This window comes from Rhinolophus sinicus, linkage group LG05, assembly GCF_036562045.2.
Source record: "Rhinolophus sinicus isolate RSC01 linkage group LG05, ASM3656204v1, whole genome shotgun sequence".
NCBI lineage: Eukaryota > Metazoa > Chordata > Mammalia > Chiroptera > Rhinolophidae > Rhinolophus > Rhinolophus sinicus.
In genome coordinates, this window is record NC_133755.1 from 137829327 (window position 1) to 137854588 (window position 25262).

Here is a 25262-nt window from a genome sequence, read left to right on the forward strand (position 1 = left end):
CTGTCATTTCGAGTATCGTCAGGAGGGGTCACTCCTACATTTGCATGTATAAAGCACCACTATGTGACACAGTGCTAGGGGCTGGCAATCCAAACATGAATCAAACAGTTTCTGCCTCAAGGACCTCCTTGCCTAGTTGGAGAGCGGGGTATCACTTAAGGTCTCCTTTTTACTTTTACCATTAGGAAATAAGAAACAGGCAGTTTTGTCTCTGTGGACCTATCTTCCTGGGAGAAGAGGAGACTACGTTATTTCCTTGCTCCTGGTAATATCTCTGATTGTTTTTGTTTTAAATATACCTCAGGTGAGTCATCTTACAGGGAGGAAGCTCAGATCCCAAATAACAGCAATTTGACCTGAGAGCCATGGTAAATTCTTCCTGGAACAAGGGAGGATATAAATAAATAAAATAGTTCACGTCTCAAATTAAGTAACAGATGGGGAAGATGTTTCTATTTGATTATTCTTGGGGCAATATCCAAGAAGAATACCAATGTGCAGTGAGGATCTCATCCTCAGTCTGCCTTATAGATCTGAATCACTTCTGCTGATGTGGCCCTGAGGCAGGGTGTGAATAAATGCAGAGACAGGATTTGTTATTTGTGAAGGGAAAAAAAGGAGCTTCTGCCACAGAGCATTGTATTATTGCTGTTGCATTAACAGTGTTCACCTGGTCCCTGGGGGGAGGGACAGACAACTCTTAGCTACCACAGTCCTGGAAAGCAACAAGGAAAAATGATACCAGTCGTCACCCATCGTGTTCTGGAGCCCCTGGGTCTTCTCTGTTGGGCTGTTCTTGGTGTTTCTTTCTGAGAGGCCCACAGCAGAATCAGGAGCAATCCTCATGAGACTGTTTCTTTCATCCGCCATTTATAAGCCCTCACTGAGCACCTGCTATGTGCTAGACAATCTGCTCCAGGCCCCACCTTCTCTCCCACTCATCCATTGGGGAAGCAACAACCACTGTAGGCTGAATTATGACTGGGAAGCAAGTGAAAATCAACTTTCTCCTTCATGTCAACAAACAAATAAAAACGTGCTTCAGAGTGTCTTTTGAAGACTGAACATCAAACTTGAGCCAAGTTCAACCGGTAGGTTTTCCCAGCCATTTTCTGGGGCTGCATATTTTTCAACTCTGCTCCTCAGTGAAGGACATTTTAAAGGATGGAAATCTCTAGAGGGGGCTTACCAGTGGTTGGGAAAGGGGTCTCTGTTCCACACCAATTTCATCAGCTCTGCTTGCTGATAAAGCGTTTCCTCTGTCCTTTGCTGTTTTCATTTAGAAGAATAGGGGAGACGGTTACTGGAGAAGATGGCACCATTTTTAGAGAAGCCAGCAAATGGAGAGCTAGAGATCAGATCTAGATAATGTGATGCTAGCGGGTTGCCCCTTTCATACCATCTAGCTAACAGGACTCTACTTCCCTTTTAAAATGGGTGGGAAGGCGCATTAGCAGAAGAGTGAGCTACAATACAAGACAGTTTTCATAGGCAGTAGATCTTCCTAATAGAAGGCCAGCTTTCCAGGGCATTCCCTGACAGCCTACCCCACTCCACACTAGTTTAGCATCCCTTGTATATTTTTCCAGAAAGTCTTGTGTTTTAGTCCAATCCAAAGCACGTATTACTTTTTATGTGTCTGATACCCCTGTAGCCTCTTTGAGAAAGGGGTGATGTCATTAATCTCTGGCACATACAGGATGCTGTTTGATGAATGAGGTGGATTGGTGGATGGACAGAGAGACCCCCAGATTCCATGGTCCTTATCATGGTCTTATGTCTTATCTTCTGAAGCAAAATGTGAATATCCTGTAGTAAAAGATGCCTCCCTTTGTTTTGGGATTTTACCTTGGTTGAGAGCTCCATACTCACAAGAGGCTAAAGAGGAAGTCAGGGGCTATGTTTGGACCTATCAGAAGGGCTTAAGAACCTCTGGTGTGTGACTCCACCCATTCCCCAAGCGAACGCTATAAACTCATCCTTGAACTTAAGCTCTTGCCACTGTCAAAGGGTATTCTGAGATAAGTGGCATTTGCCCCTTATCAATAATTTCTCTTGTAGGCTCACAGGAAAAATCTTCGAAAGTTAAGGTTGAACAGGACATAATCGTCTTACATAAAACGATCTGGAGCCAAAAGAGGTGCAGTCACTTTCCCAAAGGCACAGCTAGCTGGGAGAGCCTGAACCCCCACCTCCCGGTTTCCAGTAGTTTAGCCTTGCTGTGCCTCCAGCGGCTTCTTGGGAAAACTGCAGGTGACTTTCCTCCGTTCATTCGTCCAACATTTATCCAACACCTACTATGCATCAGGCAGCTGCTAGAGCCCAGGGATAGAAGGATGAAAAGTAACAGTCTCTGCCTTGCAGAGGCTTTTTTCTCTGACCTGCACCCAGGAGAGCCCCAAATGTCTACACCTTAGATCCGAATTCCCTGTGGCCTGCAGCAGCTTGGAGTAAACAGAAGGAGGGCGGCACTCCAGCGTCAGGCTCCTCCTGGACCTGGTGGGCTCCAGGCCCCAGCCCCTCCCGCCTATCCTGGATCTTGTGGCTGCCGTTGCCACAGAACCAATCATGCCAGAAAGTCATCATGATGGTTTCAGAACTGCATTGTGATTTATGCAAAGCGCGCGGATAATTACAGCCAGGCTCAGAACGCCGGAGGAACATGATACGGGGGAGTGTGTGCCCGTGTTGTGCCTTTTGCCAGGGCTGGATGGTGTGTGTGTGTGTGTGTGTGTGTGTGTGTGTGTGTGTGTGTGTGTGTGTGTGTTTCTATTCAGTGGACTTCTTGACATCCTGCTTGACTAGGGGACGGTGATAGGAGAAAGAGGGAATAATCCCATTTGGATTTTGAGGCAATTTGGTGGCCCTTAGGAGTATTTTCCAAAAGTTTTGATGCCTACCAATAAGCCAGCAGGTCAAGAGTGTCAGGGAGTAGGGGGAACAGTAGTTTGGACCCCACGAGAGCCACAGTCCTACTTCCAAGGCCCTGCACCCGCGAAGCGGCTTCTAGGTCTCCTCACCACAGACTCCTAAACTTTTCCCCGAGAGACCGTCCCAGGTCTAGTTTTCGACACTAGCCCTCATCTTCGGCCGAGAGAAACTACTTGGACTCTTGAAGTTCTTTGTCCTTAACCAAGCGCCCCCCCCCTTTGCGTCCACATGATGATGGTGGTGGGGGTGGTGGCAGCGGCAAGCGGATTTCTGGCGGGAGCCAGAACACCAGGCTCCAAAATGCCACAGCAAAACTGTGTCTTTCAAACCCCTCCCGAAGATAACTTCCCTTTCTGGACCCGAAATTCGAGTTTGCACGATGAAGCCGGCGGGACTCGCTGGTCCTGCATCTGCCCCACTTGGCTGTCAAAAATGTTGATTTTTTTGTCTTGTCTCCTAAAAAAACAAAACAAAAAACAAACAAAAAAAAACCCCACACAAAACAAGACAAACCCCTCAGGTTTATAGCTTTGTCCCACAATTTCCTAATCTCATCCCAACTGGAAAAACCGAGGAGAGGTAACAGGAGCTAGTGGCCCCCGCTCCAGCCCCTGCGTCCCGGTTTCTGCGCGGCACTAGAGCGGAAGCACGCTCTGATGTGTGTGGTGTGCGCGGCCCGGCGCTCCACGCTGAGCTCAGGCCACTGTAGAAAGTTGCGGTCACGTGCTGCGGCCGCAGACTGGAGCGCACCGCCGGCGCCCCCGAAACGCCTTGGCGGAGGAGCGGCTGCGCGCTCCGAGAGTTGGGGAGTGGTGGTGGACGAGCAAGCACTCTCTTGTACACACTTACTCTGATCCGAAGTCCGGGTTGACACCGAGTCTGAAGAAAGTGGGGCCGAGGGCCGGCGGGCAGAATTGCAGAGTTCTGGCTTCGGTTCTCCTCCCCCCGAACGCGCGCTGGAGGGCTGGAGAGCTGGAGGTGTGACCCCTGACCTCTAGCTGGGCCCACGCCCAGAGAAGAGGCTAGCAAGCTCTTGTTCGACAAGTTCAAGCTGCTGGGAGAGCTTAAATAAGAATTAATCTCTTAGAGATCAGGGCTCACCGTTCCCTCGGCGTGCGCTCTCCCAGCGCCGCGCAGGAATCAGGAAGCGAGAAGCACAGGAATCGAGAGAAGGTGAGAATGAGGGAAGGGTGCCCAGGCATGGGGGTTCTCCAGGGTCCTTTGGCCTGGAGAGGGGGAGTCAGCAAAGCCTGCTGGGGACAAGCTGCGTGAGGGAAAGCTTTGCCCTTCAGCCTCTCCAGTGTAGATAAATAGAGGCGACGGGAGCTTCGCCCTGCTCGGGATGGGCTTTGCTTTGGGAAGCCTGAGGCACCCTCCCCACCGCTGGTGCGGAAGCTGACGGAGCGAGGGCTGCAGAATGCGAAGCCTCCGGCAGACCCCATCACAGACCCCAAGTCCCCACACAGAGTCCTCAGTTATAACTTTCCGTGGATAGTTGCAAATGAACAATTACTCACCTCGAGCCAGATCCAAGTTTTACCCAACAGAAGGGGCACAGGTCCCAGAATGAACTCACATGGCCACATCCAGCGCCCACAATCACACACAGACACACAGCCACCCAGTTTCTTTCAGGAAATTGTCTGGCACTCAGGAGAGAAGGGGGAAGCGTTTTTCGAGAAAGCTCCATCTCCCCTCCACTTCCCCCTTGCCATGAAATATAATAATTCATTTTTATTACATGAGCAGCACCGTCTTGCTCGCACTGAGCCACACTCCCATATTCACACGCTCTAACTAGTCAGCTTTGAGAGCGCCTGCATTTTCTTTGGGAGCCGCTTGGAGGTTCATTAATATCATTAGCATTTAACACCCTCCCTCTTCTCATCCCCTCCCCGCACATGGCTGACGTCAGACCCCGCCAGGAGTTGGGGGAAAAGCTAAGTGGGCCAGGGACGCCCTATTCCCCTCCCCGCGGCTGCCTGTCAGAGCGCCTCTGGAGATATTACAGGGGACCCAGCCCGCAGCGACAAGCACAAAGTCACGGGGTAATGAACTTCGGGGACCCTTTGCTGCTGCAAGCGCGGCTCTCCCCGGAAATCGAGACCTGGCCGCCTGTTCCCTCGGAAGACTTCCCAGCAATCTAGTTTTCCCACTCGGCACTCGGGTTTGAGCAGCGCCGAGCCCCTCTGCTGAGACTGCGGTTGTGTTTTTCTTCTTTCCTTAGAAGACCAGCGGTCTGCAGGGATCTGTCTACACCCTGCATGCCTAATGTAGAGGGGAAAATTGAAGACTGAGAGACAGGAATGGGGAAAGAGAGGGATTTTGCCCTTTTTGCTCCGTAGGAAGACCATTTCTGTGGCTCCATCTCTGTCCTTCAATACCCCTCTCTTGCTGTTCTCCCTTCTTCCTCGATCTGCCTGTCCGTCTCTCCATTTGTCTGTTCATGCGTGTGTCCATATCAAGCAACATTCCCAGCAGCTGCAGTTTTGCAAGAGCCGGGAAGAAACTTAAGGATGCTTAAATTTCCACTGTGGAACGAATTCTGAGTCGCGGGGGAGCAGCGCAGCGCGCGACCGACACGCACCTGTCCCGCCCCGGAGCCTCGCAGGCTGGAGGGCGGCTGGAGAGCGGCTGCGCCGGGCAGCGAGGCGGGCTCTGTGGGCCGGGAATCGAGCAGCGCCCACCAACCGCTCCGCCCTGAGACCGCCAGCATGAGCAAGCCCGCAGGATCAACAAGTGGGTACCTTTCCGGCTGCGGCGGGGCTCAGGCGCGCAGCCTAGGGCAGGAGGGCGGGGAGGCCTGGGAGGTCCTGCCCCGAGCGCAGCGGCTCCAAGCCCGGGAGAGGTACTCCAGCGGCGTGTGTGAGCTTTGGCCCAGCTCCTTGTAGACCGTGAGTCGGAACGTTTCCTGGTGAGGGAAGAACAATTTCGTTACCTCTGGATCTCTTGATTCCCCCCGATTCTGGTAGGGTGGGAAAGTTGGGACCCATGCAGCCCACTAGTCCAGCGAGTTCCCTCCACTTAGCTGCCAAGTGCGGGGAGGAGGGGGCGACAGGGGCGGGAACTAGGCCGCAGCTCCAGGCGGCAGCACAATAACACGCTCTCTCAAAACTCCTGTCGGGTAGCTCCGGCGCGCAGAAGCAACTCTGCGTAAAGCGGATTGTGAATGGAATGCTTTGCACCCTGTTTCTAGCTATTTCAAATAATCCTGCAAACTGGGAAGCAGAAACAATTTAAAAGTCACATTTTCCTTAATCCTAAATCCGCGTAGGTCATAACTGGGGAATTTAAAGTATGGCAAATGGCTGTAGCAAAGAGAGGACCAAATCCCTAATCCCAAGGGCTTTCCGAGAGCGAGCCTGGCAGAGGCAGGAGTGTGCGGCCTGTTCCCTTAGCGCGCTTCTCTCCTTTCTCAAACTTGCTTAGCTGGTGGCTGGCCCTCCTCACGCCAAGCCGAGGCTGACCTCCAGCCGCCCCTAGACGCCCGAGTGCGGGGCGAAGTGGATGTGCGAGGGCATTTGCGTGCCCTGAGCCTGCGGAATTGAGAACGTGCAGGCCAGAGCCTGCTTTGGGTGGGCGCGACCGCAATGCTCGGATCTCCCGGGGACATTTCAGTTCCCGCCTTCCCGTGGCTCGGGGCTGCCGTTTCCAGGGTCCAAGGCTGGGAGTGGCGGCTCCCGCAATCCCATGTCCGGGAGTTCTAACACCGCCCGTGCTGTATTTTGCCTGTAGCATTTTTGACGCTATGTGCTTTCTTCAGCCACCTCCTCCCGTCCCTCACCCTCATTGTCCTGAGTGTTTGAAAGTTGGGAGAGTCCGAGACATTTTTGAAGACTGATAGTAAAGTCTCACTTCGGTGGGATACAATTTCTGACCCCCCTAAAAAAAGTGGGTTGCGTTTTCACTTTGTTCAATTGTTTTGGCGTGAGTGTGGCCGTTTTAAAAATTAGGGTAAAATGAACGTGAACAAAAAAGAGAAAAGGAGAAATGTTTATATTTAGGGCTGAGGGAAGAGAGAAGGAATCTTAAACGCGGCCCGCCAAAGAGCCGACCCTTGAGGAGGACTAGCGTTTCCAGTTACCTCGGGCCTACCCTGGCCTCGCTGTTCAGCTCTCTGGGAAAGGAGGCGAGTTCGCTTCTTATGGCCCATGTTCCCGCGTGCGCGGGTCCTTCCCAGAAGGTGCAGAAGGAAACCTTTCTTGCTGCATTCGGAACCTCATTGCAAAAACCCAAGCCTGTGGGGCTCCGCAGGCCTCATGCTAGTTCACCCTGTGACGGGCCCTGGCCTCCTTCCCTGGAAGTAAGGAATCTCCTACTCTTTCACCCGTTTGGGGTGCTGAGCCGCCGGGTTGGGGGGGGGGGCTTGAAAGGTGAGGTCTCGTAGGCGAGGGAATGGGCGGGCGCGAAGTTCTGTTCGCTGGGGGCCCGCCGACGTGCTGAGACCAGCAGGCGGGCAGACCCTCCCGGCTTTTAGGGGGAAAGGCAGAGGGACGCATCCGGGCAACTGTAGCTTTCCAGCTTCCCAAGAGGCAGAGTTTGGCCTCGGAAGCTTGGAACCCCGGCTGAAGTCCGGCCGCCGCTGCGGAGGTTTCTCAGGTCTGCAGCACCGCAGGCCCCGCCCGTGGCGCCGCTGCAGCCAGGCGCTCCCACAGCGGTGGCGGCAGCCGGGCCCGAAACCTGTAGCACGCGGGCTGGGGTCCGCGAGGAGGTCGGCGCGCAGCGGGCGAGGTCAGGGCTGAGCCAGGCCGCGAGGTCTGCAGCCCCCGCCTCGCTCGGCCTAGCACGGCTGGAGAGCAGAGCGCAGTCAGCCGGGAGCCCCGCCTGGGTGGTAACAAGACCCTGGCCAGTCACCTCTGCGGCCCAGACTAACTTCTTTCAACAGCCTCTGATGGTAATTACAGTAATCGAAGCTGCCATATATCTTTAGGCAATTATGACACACAAAAAGCCCCAAGGGGACCCCCTGGCGAGGGAAGTTAAGAACGGTTTTCCAGCCTCAGGAAACTCCAGCTTGCCTCACGTCGGAGCTCGCTCGGCTTGTTAAATGAGAGGCGCTTTGCGTCGGGGTCAACCAGCTTGTCTCGTGACCCCAAGTCACCCTAAAGTAGCTAGGCGGCCGAGTTTGAGGCGCAGACCCTCTAGGTTCCGGAATCTTCGCGTCCCTTCCCCCTGTGCCCCGCTCCAGGCGGGTAGCCTGTCTCTAATCTGTCCTGGTCAGCGAAGAAACAGGACCGACCCGCAGTCTTGGTGGCCCTGGGGGGCACCAGTCGGGTCCTCCCTCCACCCCAGCGGGGATATCCAGAGACGTGTGTCCCTGGCCTCTTGTCTGGATGGGAAGCGGGGTAAAGAAATCCTACCACTCACTGCTCCTTCGCGCGCCCATCTTGGCATTATCAAAAGTGTCCCCGGGAAGAAGACTGCTGGGGCGACGGGATTGCTGGACCCCAAATGTGGGGACCCAACTCAGGCAGAGGGGCGTGTGTTATACAGAGGAGGATGGTTGCAAATTATGTAAACCAAGTGTACTGCCTCCAGAGTGAGTGCGGTGTAGCAGAGCTCGAGTCCTGGACTGCTGGCCGCCGTTGAGTTCCCTTGGGCGCAGTGACAGGCCCGGGGGTGAGGAGGGGTGAGGGACAAGGCCCGCTGTGGCCTCCCCGGGCTCTGTCCAGCCCCTTTCCCCCACCGCACAACTTCTCCTCCCACTCTGCGGGAGAGGGGGCGCCGTGGCGGTGGTCGCCGCGCTGCGTGCCTCCCCAGCGGGCCTTTGTCGCCATCCGAATTCCCATGCTACTCTTTTTGACGGGTCACTGGTGGCTCTATAGGCAGGTGCTACGGTGGGGTTGTAATTACCCCAGCCGAGCCTGGTGTGTACCGAGCCTCCTCCCCACCCCGGCTGCCCGCGTCCTCCCTGCTCTCCCGCCCCTCTCGAAACCGCTCCCCTCCCCCCAGTCGCCAGTCCTCCAAGGCCGCGCCGGGGGTGCGCACGCGCCCAGATGCTTCCCAACCCACGAGCAAGTTCCCATCTCTGACGCCTCGGGGGCTGACCCCACACCGCGCCCTCACCTTTCCTATTCCCCTCGGCCAGTGGTTCTCACCCCAGCCTCTCGTCACCCCAGCCTGAAAGCGGTCCCCAACCTGAGCGCTCCGAGAGGCAGCTGTAGAGTTTCACCAAGTCCTGAGTCCCCCGGGCCCAGACTGGAGGCCCTCGAAGAGTAGCGACAGGAAAATTAAATGTTAAGAAGTTAATTATTATTAACTTCTAGATACTATTGTAATCATAATTATTAAGGTGTTAATTAAGTTAACACTTTATTTAAGTAATACTCGCTTTGTTTGCGGGAGGAAAGATTTCCAAGTTCCTGTAAACCACTTCAGGATGGTTGGCCTCTTGAACCTTAGAGAAAAATAGGTCTCCCCTACTGAATTTTCGAATATTATCTCCTCCCGCGCATTCCTCCAGGGCCCGCGGCCACGCCAGGCTTAAGGGGATTTCAAGGAAAGTTCTCTTAAACCAGGCGACCGTTGAGCCCAATGGGAGTTGAGGGGGGGCAGTCTAGACTCTAAAACTTTAGCCTCGGGGAGCGGTGGGAAAACAGAGGCTCTCGTGGGAGAAGTCTTTAAGGAAGAAGTTGGGGAGTGGAGGGACACGGGGTGCTGGCCCACGCGAACCTGCCATAGAATCACACACGTGCATTACTCTCCTCTATTCACTTTCCTAGCCCGGTGCTAGTTACTTTGGAGATAATTTTTTATTTCCTAGAAGAAATAATTTCTCAAAAGCGATCCACCAAATATTTTTAAAAATAGGTAAAGCGAAAGTTGGGCAATTACTACTACCCTTATTATCACTAATAACCCTAGTATTAGCATTACAATAATAATCCTGAGAATAACAACCGCCCGGTAGCTCAGAGAAAACTCGATTGCCTTCCAGCTACCATTCCTGGTTCCAACCGTGTTTGTTTTTCTTCTTTTCCCCTTTGTATTTTAAGTTTGTCTCCTTGCGCGCTCACTAACAACTTTCTCGGTTAAATGCAGGAGCCGGGGAGGGAGGCGGCCAAACTTTCCGCGGAGCAGAAAGGCAGCGGCGGGCCGCGCTGCGGCCCCGTCCTGCTGTAATCTTTTATTCCAAAATGGGTCTCGGCGATTAGAGGAGACCCAAATACATGTAGCGGTGCATGAATAATGCTCATTGTAGGAAACTGACACTTGCTCAAGGAAAAAAAGTTTGGCTATAAAATCACTTCATTATTTGCTTTTACCGCAGCTTCGGTGCTAATCCCTTCAGAGGTCAGATTGCTTAGCATCTCTCTCTCTCCCCCTCTCCCCTTTCTTCCCTCCTCTCCGCCCTCCTCTCCTCTCGCCCCTTCCCCCCCCTTCCCTGTCTTTCTGGCAATTTCAGGCCGCATTTTAGATATCCCCTGTAAAGTGTGTGGCGACCGCAGCTCGGGGAAACACTACGGGGTCTACGCCTGCGATGGCTGCTCTGGGTTTTTCAAACGGAGTATCCGAAGGAATAGGACGTACGTCTGCAAATCTGGAAACCAGGTACCTTAGCCAGGCTCCCTTCTGCTGCCTCCCCTCTTCTTCGTGCCAAGGCCTCCTCTGAGTTTCAAGGCTGTTCAGGAAAGACCAAGCCTTGACCTCTCTCTTCCTCTCCCCTTCTTCATGACTCAACTCTCGGAGGCCTTTCCCCTGGGCAAGGCGAGGAAAGGTTAGGGGAGACAGATGAGTTCGCAGTAGGAAGTCTGAAATCCTAGTGCCCGCCCCACCCCTTCCACTTTTAATCGTTAAGGCGTCCATTTTGCAGATTGTGACACTGGGTGAGGCCCACCACTAGTGGCTATAAAGCCAGCCCAGGGGACTTACAGACCTTAAGAATCCAAACCTCAAGTGTAAGCGGGAGAAAGAGGCTGCATTGTGTGGCCTGTCCACCATGTCGCCACTCGCAGCAGCAGCTGCGCTCAGTGTCCTGACCCACTGCCTGGGATGGCAGAAGTAAAAGGCACAGGGCATCCCACTCAAAGTTGAGAACCAAAGTGAGTGCTGGCCACTTGAAACAGAGAGAATGGGCTCTGTGAGGGCCTGTGCCCTTTCAACTTCGGAGAAGTACGGTTGCTCTGGAAGTGAGCAGTGGACTTCAGCACCTATATGAGTTTAGCTGGGCCTTCTCAGAAAATGGCAGAGGGAGCAGGAAGAGAAGGGCTCCCAAGGAAGGAGCAACTTGAACCCTTTCCCAGGTTCCCATATCTTCTCTCTCTGCTTAGAAGATGTGCCTGGTTGGTTGTATTTTGGTCTTGGGCAGTCAGACCTGAAAGAGACAGGGGAGTCAGGGCATGGGCTGAGTGTGAGCCGAAGCTTCCAGAACAGCGAGTAGAACCTTGACTTAGTTTTCAGCTCAACAATAGGCTCATTTCAACCTAGGCAATCAGCCTTTTGGTCCCACATTTTGCCTTCTCCTTAGCCAGGCACACAGACTCTCAGTACAGAGCCACCACCTTGAACATCCTATGAGAGTGTACTAGTCGTAAGTCATCCTTTGATAACAAAATAGTAAAACCTTTTCACTAATGCGTATTTTGGAGCAAAAATTAATATAAGACACGATATTATATTATATTATATTAGACCCAGTCTTATATTAATTTTTGCTCTGAAAGACACATTAAGGCTGATGGTCCAGCTAGGCATATATATATATATATATATATATATATATATATATATATATATATATATTGTCCGGTGCTAGTGAATTATCCTATATTTTTCTGAAGCCACGTCTGCTTCTATCAGTTTCTGATAGATTTGGATGATCAACAAAAACAAGAAGACATCTGCTTTTGGATAAGTTATTTGGAACTCTCCGTCCCTGTTATCTGTTTAACTGGGTTCACAGCTCTGTATCAGTTTCTAGCTTCACCATATGGGTACATCACGTTATATACACACAGGACTGTATCCCAATAGCTCCACAGGAATATGGTATTACTGTGGGTCATTAGATTTGAGGAGGCTTCTACTTAAATTATCTTTTACTTTTATGCAATGCACAGAATTGGGGAATCAAAATCTCAGATGTTATGCTTCATATTTTCAAAGGGGTTGGCTATCAATTCAAACATATTGATGTCAGTCCAAGTACTTGTAAAGGATTGATAATAGGCTCATCAGGCTTGGTGGTCCTCTCCTTGCTGAAAGAAAAAATGGACCAAGCTGAGGTGCTCATCTTTCTTTCCGACTCCATATTTATATACATATGATCTGATTTGAAGACACTCTTAAAAACTAATGAAGGCATCCATTTTGCATTAACATGTTTATCAGAATACTAGGGGGATAACATTTGAAGACAGACATGTGATTGCGTTTAATAATAAGTTCTTTAAGCCTCTTTATATTGAGCTATTATATTAACGAGCCAAGATGCCCTGAAGAATTTACTTAGGAACCAAAAATTATTTCCTTTTTCTCTTTTATTCTAAGATTAGGTAAATAATATTCCAATTTATTACAAACAGTAATGAGGACATTTAGAAAGTGTTATGAGTCTCTCCCCTAGCTTTATTTTAAATAAATCAACATATTTTAAATCAGAGGGGTATGATCCCATAAGCCTGTGTTTTCTAATATGTAATTTTCCCTAAGGGATATTTTAGGAAATGTATTTACTCCAACTTCAGCATATGTAAAATGTTGATATTATGAAGCAAAATATACATTTACTTTATTCTCACTGCAAATCTAAAAGTAGCAGCTCATATAAACACAAGAGAGCACCAAACTTCTTATGTATTTTCTGTGTATAAAATACACGTGTACATATGAGTATGCATCTGTGTATGTGTTCCCTCAGTAATGTCATCTAACACAGAATGAATTCCCTAAGAAACTTTCTTTGTAGATTTATTTTAATGGCTAACATTTCCCCAGAACATTGCATTGGATAAAATATTTATTTTCACACGTGTCTCAGATAAATATTTCCAAGGCAGCAATTGCCTGTTTTTTCAGTTATTTTGCTAATAGCCTCAGTCCATATTATCATTTTGTCAGACAGTCCATCACATTATCTTCCTGGTCATATTTTCTTGGTGGGCATGTCTAGATTTTGGGCTGTTTCCTTTTCATCCTCACGTCTGTAGGCCCTGCCCTGCTAACCACTCCGACTTCTGCCTCATCTTCCAGGAATGGCTGTGTTTCCATGAATCTGGGCTGAGGCTAGTCTTTAACACAACTCTCAACATGCTGGTTATAAGGATGGCTTTCAGTACAAAGGCAAGAGCGAGGAAACAGGAAGCGAAGAATAAATGGGAAATATTTATCTGACATAAATGGGCTCACCCAGAAAGTGACAGAAAGAGGTAGAGAAAGACCTAAAAGCGGAAAGAATAGCTGGCGGGAGCGGCGCTGTGGTGGGGAACCTCCAGGGGAAGCTAGCTCCCAGTAGAGCTCGGCGGCCTCCTCCTCTGGGGCCAGGTCGCTGTCTTCGGTCCTGAAAAGCCTCGCCCCAGCTTTACCACCTCCTCCACTGGCGGAAGTTCCCCTCGGGAGCTTCTCCTCCCAGTACAGCAGAGTCAGGCAAACCAGGCGCTCTGACCCTTCACCGGATTGGAGAAGCATTTTCCTCCGTGTCCGCTTTCATAGGATCAGGGGCTGGTCCTCTTGAAGTAGCTCGAGGAATCCCAGGCCCTTTCTCTACTTGGCCCTGCTGTGCCCAAGGCCCTCGCGTTTCGCAGACCCAGGTTTGCGACTCCTGTGTGGGCAGCGGGGTCTCTTCCCGCCTCTACGCCGTTTCCCCCCACCCAGCACCGTCATCGTGTCTCCAGTCTAAAGGCTGGGTGGGCTGGGGTAGGGGTGGGGCGCTGACCGCTTGCGCTCTGTTCCAGGGAGGCTGCCCGGTGGACAAGACGCACAGAAACCAGTGCAGGGCGTGTCGGCTGAAGAAGTGTTTGGAAGTGAACATGAACAAAGATGGTAATCAGTACAGCTTTTTACTCTTTTAATGTTTGAGTAGTAAGTAAATTGCATGTACAGAAAGTACAATGTACTTCTTCTATGCATGTAAAACCATCTCCACTTTTTTCCGGATTCTGGGAATTGGCCTGGAGCTTTCAATCGTATCTTTCCGGATCTCGGCATGAGTCCCCTCCCGACCCCACTGAACCACGGAGGGCAAGGCCCATGCCCACATACGGAACCTGTGCCTCACAACCACCCCAAGTAGGCAGCGTTCCTACCCTGCTGGGGATACGCGCGCCGTATATCTTGCCTCGCGTTCTAATTCCTCTTCTCGCCTCTCCCTGCAGCCCTTTTGTGGGCCACCCCCAAGCCCTTCAATCTCTCGCAGGATCTCAGTCTGGATAGTGTCCGGGGAGGAAATCGTGATAACTAGAAGACGGTGTGTTGGAACAGGGAGGGCAGAGACAGGAGCACGCGGGACTTCGAGTCCGTTTGCAAATTCACTGATTCCAAAATCAGGACGGCCATTGTGGAGATCTGGGATTTTCCGGGGTTTTCTCTGGGTTCTACAGAAAGGGGCTGGAGCGGTAGGGTGAGGCCGATGGGTGCCTCGGAAACCCAACTCCCAGAAGGCTCTTAAACACTCGCAGTAAGAACTAGGACTTCTGGATGCTTCTTGGGCAAAGAGCGCAGTCCAAGGGTGTGTCCCGTGGTGGCCTGGCGAGGGCGCCCCAGGGCCGGGCGGGGACGGGGATAACGGCCCAGAGGGAGGAATGGGGAGTCCACACGGAGTGCGTAGTGAAGTTTGCAGTGGCGGAGGCCGGGCTCGCAGCCCTAGGAGTCACAACGCCCATTGGGGAGAGCTCTTTCCTCTGCGGCGCAGGAAGCAGGAGGGAGCGTCCAACCTGTTGAACTTTTGTATTGACAAGTTGTCAAGCTAGGCGAGCGGAAGATTGCCCTGAATTAATTTGTTTGTTTAAACTGTTGGTGGTAATTGTCACATCTCCCAAGCCTTTCTCCAGCAAACTCCCAGACGGGCTCTCCCACATCCCATTCCCCAACGTCCCCGAGCTCAGGTCCTTTTCTCCTGGTGCCCTCGGAGGCCAAAAGCCATTTCCGCGTGGAGTTTGCGGGGAGTCATCCTTGGGCGGAGCGGGAAAATTCTGCGCAGAGATGTAGTGCCTGGCTGTGTGCAGTGTCCCCCTCTCGTCTTGGGTGTGGACGAGGATGCCTAGGTAGTGCCTCCCAGAGGGTCGCTGTCATCCTGCGACCTCCCCTGGGCGGGTGGGGGTAGCCCTGAACGGAAGCAGGACAGAGAACACATCTAGTCTTGCCTGAGGCTTGTCCTTAGCCTGACTCCTTGTGCCGGGCTCCTGTTCTCGGCCCTGACTTCCTAATGCATGCATCATGGCAGTTAGAACGTCTCAGAGTGCCCTCGGCTCTCACATTCCCTCTCCTTTCTTCTCACCTCTCGGGTTACCTTGCCTGCCCGGACGTGGCGTTTGGCCCTGCAGCACGGCAGCGGCTAAGAGTCTCCAAGACTCTGATCCCGGCCGTGTGTCTGTCTGTCTGTCTCTGCAGCGGTGCAGCACGAACGCGGGCCTCGGACGTCCACCATCCGCAAGCAGGTGGCCCTCTACTTCCGTGGACACAAGGAGGAGAACGGGGCAGCTGCGCACTTCCCCTCTGCCGCGCTGCCTGCGCCGGCCTTCTTCACCGCAGTGACGCAGCTGGAGCCGCATGGCCTGGAGCTGGCCACGGTGTCCGCCACCCCTGAGCGGCAGACCCTCGTGAGCCTGGCGCAGCCCACGCCCAAGGTCAGTGGCTTGCTGCGCTCATGGAGTCTGGTGCTGAGCAGAGGGTGCAGAGGGGGGCAGCCATTCCTTCTGAGCTGGGATGGGGTCAGACAAAAGATGGAGAGACCCCTAAGGGTACTGGGCCAGGCCTTGCAGGGAGCTCTGGGCATCTCGTTCTTCCCTGTTGAGACAGGGATGCTCAAACTTTGGTGTGCAGCAAAGTCACTCTCTGAACTGTGGACTCCTGGACCCATCCCCCAGAGAGCCCCTTTCAGCAAGTTTGAGGTGGAGCCCTGGGACCTGAACCTTTGAAAAATGCCCTGGTGCAGAGCCCTGTTTGAACTGAGAGGGCAGCCTAGAAGACCAGAAGAACAGACATTTGTTTTTAGAAGAAAGGCATTGCCTATAGCTGGCAAAAGAGCCCCTGAGTTGCAAATCTCAGGGGTCTATTCTCTTGGAAAGCTATGGTTCCATACCTTAAAGGAGAAGCTCACTCTGTTAGGACAATTTGAGGGACCTGGCTTCATCTCCCATTCTCTCCTCACTTTCTTCTGAGTCACATGGATTTACACCAGGATTGAGCCTCTACTAGCAGGGCCACAGCCAGACCTACCTCAAAAGGCTGCCACCTAGGGACTAACCTCCAGGTTTCCAGCTGGTACTTACCCAAAACCCCCACTCCAGGCCAAGAAGGGCTCCCAATCTCCCCCAGAGGAGGGCCAGCTGCAGCCCCACACGGCAGGGAAGCCAGACACCTGGGCACCCGCATACACACAATATTTAATATTGCTTTCTTACCCTTGATGTGTATATAATAAGCTTGGGAAAGTAGTGTTATGAATATGTTGTCAGTTATGAATGGGAATGCTCTGTGAATGATTAAGATGTCTAATTGAAATATTTCCATAATATACTAATCCTTTCTAAAAATACTCATATGCATATTTGTGTTTGGGATGCCTATTAATTTATACTTTTTTTCACATCTATTTTTATTTATACAAATGCAAGCAGCTCTTGTCTAAATTGGGAGACAGGCCTGGCACTTGGCTCAGCCCAAGGAAAATTTGCTGCAGGGTTACAGAGAAGCCAGATGCAGCCTCTGGAAGGAACAGGCCCACAAAGAGTGTAAACAGGCCTCTCCCAACAGTTTCCCAAACTCGATAGCTATAGATGTTTGGCTTTTATCCCTCTATGGCAACTGACCATTTAACAGAACATCCAAATTCCTATCTCCTTCCTTGTTTTAATTAGAAAATTTAAACGTTGGCTCTTCCTGCCAAGCTGTGGTTTCCTCATTTCCTGGTGTCTCTGTTTCTTCCTCACCCAGTACCCCCATGAAGTGAATGGGACCCCAATGTATCTCTATGAAGTGGCCACAGAGTCAGTGTGTGAATCAGCTGCCAGGCTTCTGTTTATGAGCATCAAGTGGGCTAAGAGTGTACCAGCTTTCTCCACCCTGTCTTTGCAAGACCAGGTATGACCAAGAGGGCCCTGAGGTCTTGTGGGAAGGAGGTTGGGAAGAGGCAACAGTCATCAGTCTTGTGAAACTGGAGGTTACCTGGATAAATCCCCGAGGCCACACATCAGTTCTTAACAGCAATGAGGAAAGTATTTTTATTAGCTCCTTTCTATGGGTTCAAAACATCTAGCTATGGAATCCTTACTAAGAAATATAATTATGCTGTTTTTGGAAAGTTGGATCCGGTCTATGATAAACAAACATAAAAGGACATTATCGTTTTGGGGTTGTTGTTTTTTTTTAGCTTAATTGAAACATCAAATTTAACCACAAGTTTTAAAAAATCTCCATGATTTAAAAAGAAATTGTTAAAACAATGTTTTCTTAAGAACATTGGGACTGAGAGAAATAGAAGGTGATAATTCTCCTCTAAGATTTTTGGAACTAGTCTCATTATTCCAAATTCACAGCTTTGTATTTTCCATTGAGATACTCACAGTTTTGGTTACTGATTTATCAGCATGTGAAATTAAAGGGTGCATTGTACACCTCCTGCAGGATACATTCTCCCTTGATTCTTTAAGTACTTTTAGACATTTTGCAAACAAATAGACATTGTGCATAATTCTGTGGTTGTAAATGACATTCTGAGTAAAAGTATGTGCTGCTAAAAATTGCATCGAACCAAAACCCAGAAATTTTGTTGTTAGGAACATCAAAAATGGCCTCTGCTAGAATTTTTCCAACCTTAGGGGAAAGAAAGAAAATGAAGTGTTCATAGTCATCGGCTGTTATCAGTGCATTCATGGAAATTAATGACAAATTTCCCAAAAGCCTAATAAGTAGTTCTAAAACAAAAGATTTATTTAATTCATTTTATACCTAATTAAAACGTAATAGTGCCCCTTACTATGAAGTACGTTTCCTACAGAGAAACCTGGCAGTGTGCTGAAAACATCTAATCTTCTAGCATGGAATGTTCTTTTTTTTTCATGATCTGGACTTTCAGACATGGCCAGAATTAGATACTGTTTACCTTGCATTTTTAAACTATTATTTTTTGTACTTAATGCAATAAAACTTAAAAATAAAGCTTTTTGAAAATTAAACCTTTTGATTTTGGTTACAAGCCTTCACAATTCAGCTCTTAGCTTCCAAATAGAAATCCTTTCATATGAATCATCCAGAATTGGCTGAATTTTTAGATTTTTCAAAAGAAGATTTTTCAAGATGGTTAGGGTCTATCTTTGATCAGGTTTACTGGTTGGCTCTAAGCATTTACTGTGTGTGTGTGTGTGTGTGTGTGTGTGTGTGTGTGTGTAAATTGGCTGTTTTTTCTCAAAACACGTATCTGTATACTCTTTAATCCAAACAAAATTTATTTACTGTCTGCCACTCAGCCCTTCGGTGGAAACCCTTCAACAACTAGCAAACTGCAGTGAAGTGGAATCCAGTATATTCATTTGGAAAAGGAGCCAGATTTTCATTTTAAATATTCAGTAGCACATTTTATTAGAATGAAAATGACAAGCACCTTGATGCTGTCCACTTATGAGTCTCAGAAAAATCAGGCAGTGAGATGAGGTAAACTCAGCAAAACCCGATTAACATAATTACACCCTGATTTCCCTGCATGCGTCTTGGGAATTAGTGATCTCTCTCTCTCTCTCTCTCTCTCTCTCTCTCTCTCTCTCTCTCTCTCTCACACACACACACACACCCCTACACCCACCAGGAAGATGGGGACCCAGATCTTCAAGCTTAGTCTGGAATCCTCAACTTTGATAATATAAGCATTTTATATAAGGGGAATCTGTCTGCTGAGCTGCTGGGTCTTGGGGAGAAGTTTCTAGGTGGTCAGGAATGAATGCATGGGAGGACCAGAAGGGTAAACCCTTTCCCAAGGGAAGCAACTTTGGGGGATTGGAATGGCTGACTCTCAAATGTTTATCTATAGGCACCTTTTCAAAAAGGAAAACAAGGGAAAGCTAGAATATTCAGAGGAAAAATTACCAAGACAGGCATTTAAAACACTTTTTAAAATAATGGAAATTTACATATTGAAATTGTTTATAAATTTATAAATTACACACTATATTATATTATACATCTATTGTATGACAGCTGATGCTTTTGGAAGATGCTTGGAGAGAACTGTTTGTTCTAGGAATAGCACAATGGGCCATTCCGGTTGATGCTAACACTCTACTGGCTGTATCTGGTAAGAATTGCACAATTTAATGACTTTGTTGTAGAAATTACCATAAAAATACATTACTGAAAAAAGAACAACATGTAAAGAATAACAAATTCCTACTGAACAATAGAGTATACCTGTCATTTATAAATCTATATTTAAATGCAAATAATGTTGTTTTGTTGTATTCATGACTGCTTGCATTGTTATTTAAATGCAAATTACTGTGTTTGTTATCATTCAAGAGAAGATTTTATATTAACTTTCATACAATATAGCCAGTTTACATGGAATCAGATATCTCAGAGTGACAATTGAATAGATATTGATATGCAGGATTTTGTCAAAAATCAATATTAAATTATGAAAATGCCTTCATATTATAGCATTTATTCCATATTTTTATTCTAGGCATGAATGGTGACAACACAGATTCCCAGAAACTGAACAAGATCATATCTGAAATACAGGCTCTACAAGAGGTGGTGGCTCGGTTTAGACAACTCCGGTTAGACGCTACTGAATTTGCCTGTCTAAAATGCATCGTCACTTTCAAAGCTGGTAAGCAGCCACAAACCCCTGTCTCTTCTCCATCCCCCGTTTTGCCTCACTAATTCAGCCACCTCACAGTCCAGACTGACCTTTGCAAAAAGAGGAGATGGTTTTCAAGGGCGCTGCAAATGCAGTCTGGCCCCATTTCAATAAGCGTGGGGACTTGTGTGTTCTCTTGCTGGCCATCGCTTTCTGCGAGCTGCTTCCCCAGCTACATTTCTATCACGGTTTCCTGGTCTTCATTTCTAGTTCCTACACACAGTGGTTCTGAACTGAGAAGTTTCCGGAATGCTGCTGCCATCGCAGCTCTTCAAGATGAGGCTCAGCTAACTCTTAACAGCTACATCCATACCAGGTGACTCTTGTTTGACTTGACCGCATCCTTAAGAAAATTGCTTCCATTGTGAATGTGTGAGTAGGGGGTAAAAAGCCAGTTCAAACACTGACTAATTATTCTGTTGCCAGCCAGTTAATTTAGTAGGAATCTATGTCCTCACCTATCTTGAAGGGTGGGTAAGAGGAGCAAATCAAATTAGATCATCAAAGCGAAAACATTGCCAGGCACCTTTCAGCTGACCTGGCTATACAAGCTGATCGGTCAAACCAGTTGAACACATTTGTATAAATGGACTCAGATGTGGGAAAGGTGAAAAACGAAGGCGAAAGTGGTATGGTTGATATAGTAGAGAGTATTCACGTCATCCTTTAAAAAAGGCAAGTGCTTTTCTTTGGATGCCAATCCCAAATAGAAGGACCAGAGAATGGTCTAGAGCATCCGTTTTTACTCCCAACATAAGTGCTGTTTGGCTTTGCTGATTGGTATCTGTTGAGTTACTTTGAGTCGTAGCACCCACCAGGTTACTTCGTGCCAAGCAGGGACCCCTGGCAGAGACTGTTCTTGTCTATTTGTAGAAACTCTCAGCCACTGGGGCTCCAACAGAGCTCCTCAGGCCCACCAGCAGACATGTCCACCAGGTGGTCTAGACTTTCTGTTTCCATTTCCAGATTAAAAAAAGCAAGGCTTTCAAAGAGCTGTGGAACCTTGCTAGCTTCCTAAGTTTTACGTCTGTGGTAGACCTGAAGTTAGAATAGAGTTGCTATTCTTGTTTATTCTCTAGCTTGGTCTTGAAGGGAAGCCCATGGAAGCCTGTCACTATCATCTCAGTATCACCACAGACACTGTGCTGGGAATAAACTAAATCAGATGGGGAGAAGCTGTTAATGCCTCCCTCGTATGAGGGGTCAGAGAACCCCCAAGTCAACTGTATCCATTTGGAGTAATACCACTTCTGCTAGGATCTACTTATTTTTATTGTTAATATAAACCCTTTTTTGAATACTAATGAGTAAAACTGTCTCCTGTCCATGGAATACTATTGGAACAGTGTTGAGTGATAGTGCAAAATGTATATGTTTTTCTAAGTTGAAGTACTATGTTTTTTTTTTTAACTTTTATTTATTTAAGTGTGTTTTTCCAGGACCCATCAGCTCCAAGTCAAGTAGTTGTTTCAATCTAGTTGTGGAGGGTGTAGCTCACAGTGGCCCATGTGGGGATCAAACTGGCAACCCTGCTGTTAAGAGCATGGTGCTCTAACCAACTGAGCTAACCGGCTGCCCCCGAAGTGCCATGGTTTTTAAATTTAAAATCCCCACTAAATTTCAGAATGTATGTAATAGGCACTGAATATTTGTTCAAAATTATAAAACAGAGCAGCACATAATTTCCCCACTAAAAACTAATTTGTATATCAAATTGACATTTAGAGCCATTAAGGTTTGAAGAACATCAAACCGGGAAGAATATGATATCCAGTTACCGATTCAGTTAAGCCTTTGCTGAGTACTGGCTCTGGGCAGGGCCGCTGGGGAGCATTGTGGGACACCAGAGAATAAGACTCTGCCCCTTATCGTTGCAGGAAGGAGGTAGAAGTGTTACTCCAATTCAGACCAGAGAAGAGAGTGGGAGAGAAGAATTCTAGTTGTGGGGGAGCGGTGAGGAAAAATCTGGAAAGGCTGATTGATGGAGGAGACAACATGAGCTGGTGTCTTTGAATGGCAAGGAGAAGGGTGCTCATTAGAGCCAGTAGAGGGGGTGGTAGAGGTGCTGTGGGAGGTGCCAGAGAGGTGATAAAGGAGAATCTGAGAGAGCCAGGAGCTGTTTATTGGGCAACTTGAGAAAATTAAACCACGAATAACAAAAGTCTATTTTAGAGAAACGGCAAGTATATTACTTCTCTCCCACCCTCAGAACAAAAGTATTCGTGGAAGGAGCACATCTGCTTTGACATGGAATTCTTATTTCATGATATCTGCTACAGCTATAATTTAATATTAAGATCTAGAGTCATACATGTGACAAAACTGACTATGCCTTATTTCTTAGCTCCTTCAAATCAGAGAACATTCTCCTCGAGCACTTTCCTGTCTAGAAAAATAAAATCTGAAATTGAAATGAAAAGTTAACATAGCAAACTGAGCTAATTGTCCATTAATTGTTAACATTGCCAACTGAGTTCGTTGTTACAGCTCTGTAAGCTCCTTCCCTGATTATCTAGGACATGAGAAGGCTAGGAATTGATGTTTCACATAAACTATATGTTATAACTGAAGGTCAAATACATGACTCTGTGACAGACTCAAAACACTTACACCTGAAGAGAAAACTTCTACTTATTTATGCTAATGGATGAAGTCAGGGGCATAGATATTCTAAAAAAAAAAAAAAGTAGTTTTGAGCAGTCAGAGCATCCTGGGTGCTCATGAAGCTAGGCAGTGAAAGAACCAAGTAAGGTTCTCAGAGGCCCAGAATGAATTATAAGCCTTATATCACATTGAAGAGAGGGACTCTTGTGTGCCCAAAGCCAGGAGACAGGTGGGAAAGTTGCTGCCCTGCTACGGAACTTCTACCTAACTTCTGTGAAGGAATTTTGATACCCGTCAGTTCTAGCACTGAGTGGGACACAGTGGCTGCCCAGACAGACCTCTGCCATATCTGCAGCATCAACCTGCTGTGCAACCGTGTGGCTCTTGGTTGTCACAGATATGTGTCCCTAGAGGTCAGTCTTTCAGGTGGTTAATTTCCGTGGAGGGCGCCCTCCCTGTGGAAGTGCAAGCATACCTGATTCCAAGCTACTGACTGAAGAAGCATCAGGGCTGAAGCAAGGAGGTGGCTCATAGGCATCTAAAGACAGCAGAAAATTGAACTTGCATATCTGAGCACAGATGTATGTTGGACATCAAGAGAGGAAATTGTTCAGCAATTTCTCACATCTTTAATTATATGTCAATTTCGTTGACATGAAAGATGGGTGGCATTGCCCCCCAACAGAACTGAGTCTTTAATTTGCAGTGTGATAAGGAGGGAATTATTCCTGAGAGTGACTAAGTATATTGCCTGAATAATAATTTGGAGAATTTCCTAGAAAAGGAATCCATTTTCTTTGAGGGAAATAGCTTTGTGAAGGAGCCTTGAGAATCAGAAAATGTGGGTGCTACCACGAGTTTTCTCATCCATATCATGGCTGTTTTCTATACTGGCAACCTTAAGTTTATTATTTAGCCTAAACTTAGTACAATATTAAAAAAATTTTTTTTCTCTGAATGAAATCTACCCCCTTTGCTAATGTTGAGACAGTCACCGTGTGATTGTGACATCATTTATGTTCTGCAGGCTTCAATTATTCTACTTTAACATTCAGGGGCACTAGTACCTGTCTGGGACTCTGCTGCAGAGATAGTATGTTATTAAAGAGGCCCAGGCAGGAAATTGTGCTGGAGAAGGTGTGTGTTCAAGTATGAGATATTAATTCCCATTAGTAATGGGTCTGACCTTGCTTTCACGGCCTTTCCTATTTCAGATATCCCACTCAACCCTGTCGCTTTGGAAAACTCCTGTTGCTTTTGCCAGCTTTACGTTCTATTAGCCCATCAACCATAGAAGAAGTGTTTTTCAAAAAAACCATCGGCAACGTGCCAATTACAAGACTGCTTTCAGATATGTACAAATCCAGTGATATCTAAGGTCTGCAAGTCCCCACTTTTCAGGATGGGACAGTATCTGATGAACTTCTACCCATAGAGAACAAGCCTCAACTAACAGACCCTTCAGGAAGCATACATCTAGGAAGGTGGAGCCTCCAGGAAAAAATGTCCGTTGACACAAAACAGTTCCAGTAGCTTTGACGTGCTGCCTCACCCAGGGTAGGGCAGCCTGGAAGGAAAGGGGAACGCATAACAGGACCACCTCAGCAGAGAATTCACTGCTGCCGTGACCTGGGACGGGGCCGAATCAGGGGTTGCCACAGGCCGTCACACTCTGCCTCTCATCGGGACATCTGCGCTGAACTGTCAACTGCTGAAACACAAGTAGAACTTTCTTTTCCTTTCTAGCATATAAAGTTGGGTAACCAAAAATAGCTCTGTGTGTAACATCAGACAGCAGCCTTCAGAACTATCTACGATGGAGACTTTATTTTAAAAATGATGGTTAGGTTTAAAATCAAAAGTTTTATCAAAAGTTTCCCTTCTATTGTAATACATCATTAAGTGGCCTTCAGAACTGAGTTAGTAAGTGAAAGGTAGCTTATGCTGTGAGATTTGCTTTTTCTCTACCTTTTTCCTTTTCTTTTTCTTTTGTTGTTTCTCCTTCTTCTTCTTCTTTTTTTTAATACCATAGGCCAGGCAACCTTGTCAAAGGAATTGGTGGACGAAAATGAGATTCTCACCAGGACTTCAGGTTGGATAACATCTCAAAAATAGAAGAGCTTTACTAAAAGAACAGAAGCCGAGGGAGGATGAATAAAAACAGCAAAACCAAATAAAGCAGAAATGAATGATTGAGTGAGGCAGACTGCTGTCCCATTAAAATAGTGCTGAAACCAAAGGCAATGGGGTCCAAGCTCGTGTTTCATGGAGTCACAACAGACAGGAAACAGGAAATGAACACAGCCGTGGTGCCGGAAGGAATTTCAAGGAGATGAACACCAAAAGGCTTCTCGACTGATCCACTGCTAACAGCCGGAGACTCTTCAATGCCTTTCAGAAAACTGGTTTCTAGTAAAGCCTTGAATGTGCCCATGTGCGTGCATACACACACACACACACACATACACACACACACATACCATCCTGCATTATAAGCTGCTCCTTTGGTATGAATCTATACTTATGGAAATGTAGAAACAAACATTTTAAAATAGCTGCTGTACTTTTCACATTTTGATTTGTTAGGTACTAGCACTGAGGAAAAATATTCAGCACTTGGACTATCATAGGATGAGTAAAACTTTTCTTGTACAAAGTGAATTAACTGATTTGTGAAGTTAAAGGTTGTACTCATTGTATTTACAAAGAATAAAAA

At 47.9% G+C, this 25262-nt stretch overlaps 1 protein-coding gene across 1 annotated transcript; it reads left to right on the forward strand.

Moving 5' to 3' along the window:
• Positions 1 to 4962: 4962 nt before the first annotated feature.
• On the forward strand, positions 4963 to 25262 carry NR2E1 (nuclear receptor subfamily 2 group E member 1). The gene is made up of 9 exons (XM_019734931.2): positions 4963 to 5670; positions 10337 to 10482; positions 13824 to 13911; positions 15478 to 15713; positions 17023 to 17169; positions 19279 to 19375; positions 19763 to 19912; positions 20153 to 20258; positions 23761 to 25262. Exons 1-9 carry the CDS (start codon positions 5646 to 5648, stop codon positions 23921 to 23923), a joined length of 1158 nt encoding a protein of 385 aa, XP_019590490.1. The 5' UTR covers positions 4963 to 5645; the 3' UTR covers positions 23924 to 25262.